Source organism: Cynara cardunculus, assembly GCF_001531365.2.
Source record: "Cynara cardunculus var. scolymus isolate 2C chromosome LG 1, CcrdV1, whole genome shotgun sequence".
In the NCBI taxonomy this organism is placed as follows: domain Eukaryota; kingdom Viridiplantae; phylum Streptophyta; class Magnoliopsida; order Asterales; family Asteraceae; genus Cynara; species Cynara cardunculus.
The window spans coordinates 48,945,145-48,949,157 of NC_037528.1; the positions used below are offsets into that span (position 1 = coordinate 48,945,145).

The 4,013-nt window shown below is 37.5% G+C and overlaps 1 protein-coding gene across 1 annotated transcript; it reads right to left on the bottom strand.

The window, feature by feature from the left end:
- Positions 1-1,342: 1,342 nt before the first annotated feature.
- Positions 1,343-2,728, bottom strand: LOC112507031 (probable serine/threonine-protein kinase PBL21). The gene is made up of 3 exons (XM_025111425.1): positions 2,529-2,728; positions 1,701-2,092; positions 1,343-1,597 (listed from the first exon to the last, which is right to left on the bottom strand). The coding sequence occupies exons 1-3, from the start codon at positions 2,659-2,661 to the stop codon at positions 1,343-1,345; spliced, it is 780 nt and encodes a 259-aa protein (XP_024967193.1). The 5' UTR covers positions 2,662-2,728.
- Positions 2,729-4,013: the final 1,285 nt, after the last annotated feature.

Here is a 4,013-nt window from a genome sequence, read left to right on the forward strand (position 1 = left end):
ATCATCATTCATCCCTGCACCAGCAAAAAGGAGCTTAGTAAACTTCATGCCAGCTTTAACATGCAGAAAGATCAAATCTTTTTGGGGGGTATATCAGTAATTCCATATCACTTAGCTCTATTTTAGAGCTGTTAATCAACCCATCCAGCCAGCTAGAAATACGGGTTTGAACAACCATTACCGAGAAAATAAACAGATTCGGGTTTGTTCGTTAAAATTAACAGACAGACATAAGCAATGTAAAAATAAATATAGACAGACCCGTCCGACCCATTTATGTTTTATATTTATTATTTTTTTACCATTAATTAAAATTATACTAGCATATTTCAAAATTAAATTATTAAAGTTATAGAATGAAAATTGGAACTCTTCAGGTTTTCTTGATAACCCAAAAGGGCTCTATATTATCTTTCTTTACATCTTTATGTCAAAAGATAGAATCAGTAGTTGCTTAAAGTTTTAATTGAAACGGTATTTTTCCTTTATTTTTTAGTTCCACATTTGTTAATTAGGAGTTACACTTTTTAGACCCGTAAGCCCATGGGCAAACCCGGCCCGTTTATAGGGCGGGTAATGACAAGTTGTCAAGTCCAAAAAAAAGGCTTGGGTTTACAATATTAAGCTCATTGGACAAAAAAAAACAAGTTACCGCAAATGATCACTTCTTAGAGACTGTTAAGCAATTGCTGAATGGTTTGATGCAGAATGATTAAGTGATGCTCGCATGATATAATGCAAAATGAAATATAATTATTTGGTAATTGTGTACAATGAAATTAGGGCTCTTAACGGTTAAGGGAGATCCGGGATACAAAATCATTCAAAGGGTTTTAGAACCATTAAGAGACAAACATTTTTTTGCCAAACAAGATTCACCTCTTAACGATTCAGAGGTTGCCTCTTAATGGAACTATTAAGAGGTAAACAAACAACCCCTTGCTCTATTTGTTGAGTAAAGATTCCAGCAAATATTTCCCTCAACTACAAATTTAATACCATCCCCATAATAAAAAAAAGATCGATGATATTATTTCAACAAAAAAAGTAGGTTGCTATTTTACGCATTTTGCCTTTGTTAAAAAGCTATTTGAGATATCGTACATCCATATTGTTATACTTTTCATCTGTCGTTGGGAATTGTGTGTGCAACGATAAACGAAAAGACGAACGAGATCGCATACCTTATGCTTCGAAGTAAAGGAAATCATCCCATCAGGCTTCTTCGAATCCTAACTGTTTGCGTAAATCTTGCGTATCGCTCCTATTCCCAAACCGAATCTTCCGATCCCTAAATCTTTAACAAATTGGTATTTCCGAATCCTGCTCACAAGCGACACGATCACTGTCTTCCTTTGAGGAGCGGTTGAGATCCAAAACTCGAATTCTTAACGTTTTCGGAGATTTCGGTTTGAGAGGCTAAGTACTCGAGAGCAACAACGATGTCACCAATTAACGGCCGAAAATTTGCTTGCTCTTGGAGACACATTGCGGTTATGGCAACTGCATGGTGCATGCAACGGGAAGAAAATCCGTTTTGCAGTAAAGGATCGGCTAACTGGACAAACTTCTTCCGATCTCTCAAGAACGGTCGGGACTGCACGAAAAGTGGAACTAAATCAAACTTCGTATCATTTTGCTGCATTTTACCTACTACAATTAACGAAGTATGAACACGAAGAAGTCCACCGATAACTTACCCACGAAACTAAATTCTGTTCGCCAGATTTTTTAGTCATGTCAATTGCTTTACGGCCGGTAATCAGCTCGAGCAACACAACACCGAAGCTGTATATATCGGACTTTATAGTCAATTTACCGCTCATTGCATAATCGGGGGCACAGTAACCGTAGGTACCCATAACTCGAGTCGACACATGGGTGTTGTCACCTACAGGACCCAATTTAGCAAGCCCAAAGTCCGAAAGCTTAGGATTGAAGTCGTTATCCAGCAATATGTTTGAAGACTTTAAATCACGGTAAATTACGGGTGGATTTGCTTCACAATGAAGATACTCAAGACCACGAGCTGCGCCAATGGCAATCTTTAGTCTCGTGGGCCAATCCAACGGCTCCTGATTACGCTTGAGATCTGAAAAAGGAACATTCATCCGGTCAAGTCTATCACAAGACTCGACACTGATGAAACAAAACCAAATGAACCTAGTATATCCCACACAATCATAGGATCTGGGGAGTAGAATGTAAGCAGACCTTGCCTCTATACGGTATGCACATGTACATACAAGTAACTTGTAAGTAATTGTTTCGGTATACACATGTGCATCACATGCACGCGTAGAAACAGCCTCAATTACTTGCATGCACATGTGTATATGGTTCAGATGAACAGTCATCAAGGTGTTCCTCAGTTCTTCAATTTTTTTGGGTTTTCTCTTGAACCTCCCTCTATAATATATATATGCACACACACACATACCAGCAGAAGGCCAACATCTAAACAGTTTGATTTAATTTCATTTCTTGATGACTGAAGTAATCGAAAAACGAAATGAAGAAATAACTACCAAAAAGATGATCTTCCAGGCTACCGCGGGGCATGTACTCGTAGACAAGGAGTCTCTGATCTCCATCGGTGCAGTAACCAATCAATGTGACGAGATTCGAATGCCGAAGAAGACTCAACATAAGCACCTCCATGATAAATTCTTGATTCCCTTGAAGCCCATTCAGGTTCAGCTGTTTTACAGCAACTATCTGTGCCAAAATTTCAATCATCAATGCCAAAATTATCATCGAATGTACCCCTTTCATGAACAGGTACGTCATCAAATGTTACAAGATCAGCGAAAATACCAATCAAAACGATTGCAAACTAGATTTGTAACATCTGATGTCGTGGATTTCCACTTCCGGTAACCTTCCATAAACTAGTAACTAAACGAACTTTGAAACTTTGAGTACAAATTAGGAAACTTTGAAACTTTGTTACGTCGATTGACTGAAAAATAACTAGTAACTAAACGAACTTTGTTGTTTTTCAATGCATTTTGCCCAAAAGTAACGAATACAAGATCCATTTACCGGTTTAGAATGCGTTAATAGTTTCAGATCTTTCGAAATTACAAGTAAACACCAAGGTAAATCACGAACAAGTTATACCTTCCCGAATTCTAACCGGCCCTTATAAACACTTCCGAATCCACCTTCTCCTATCAAATTAGCAGCCCGGAAGTTCTGTGTCGATGCAGCAAGTTCACGAAACGTAAAGCCTCGCGCCACATTCGCCCTCTGACCACACAATGCTGAACCTTTTCCTCTGATAGAATCAGCACCTTTGTCATCTACACACCAAAAACATAAATTCCAACAAAACCCCATGATTCAAAACACATTTTTTTAACGAATTTGCCATGAAAGATCTACAAGAACTTGATAATCTTACCACTAACATCCTTACATGTTCTTCCCTTTGCATTAGCTGCAATTTCAAACAAACCCATCAAAAAACCCAAAAAAGAGAATCAAATTTAAGCAATAAAAACAATAATGATAATGGGAAAACAGTCACTAAACCTGAAAACTCATTAGATGCCAAATCTCCATCGCAATCTTTAACAACTTTAGGGTGAAATTTCAAGCAAGAAAAGCAACCCATCTGTAAAAAACTTAATTCCTACAGACAAATAGCTTTTCAAGAACAGATTTACAAACTTACATACCCAAATCAGAAGCAAATGGATAAGGGTTTCTTCTCTCTCCAAGAGAAATCAAGAACCCTAAAAGAGAAACAGAGAAAATTGGGGAAATCTCGAACCCTAATCTAACACTAGATCTGATGAATCAGAACGGCATTGAAGACAATCTTGAGAAACTAAAGAAAATTATAAAGAAATGATGAATCACCCACATAAATTATGCAAGATTTTATGATTAAATTAAATCAAATTGCGATAGAAAAGAACAAAAATCTGGGATAAAAAGTCTTGAAGACGTAAAGTAGTTGTGGGTGTTCTTTGGGATCTAGCGATGGCGGATGGAATGCAAAGGGA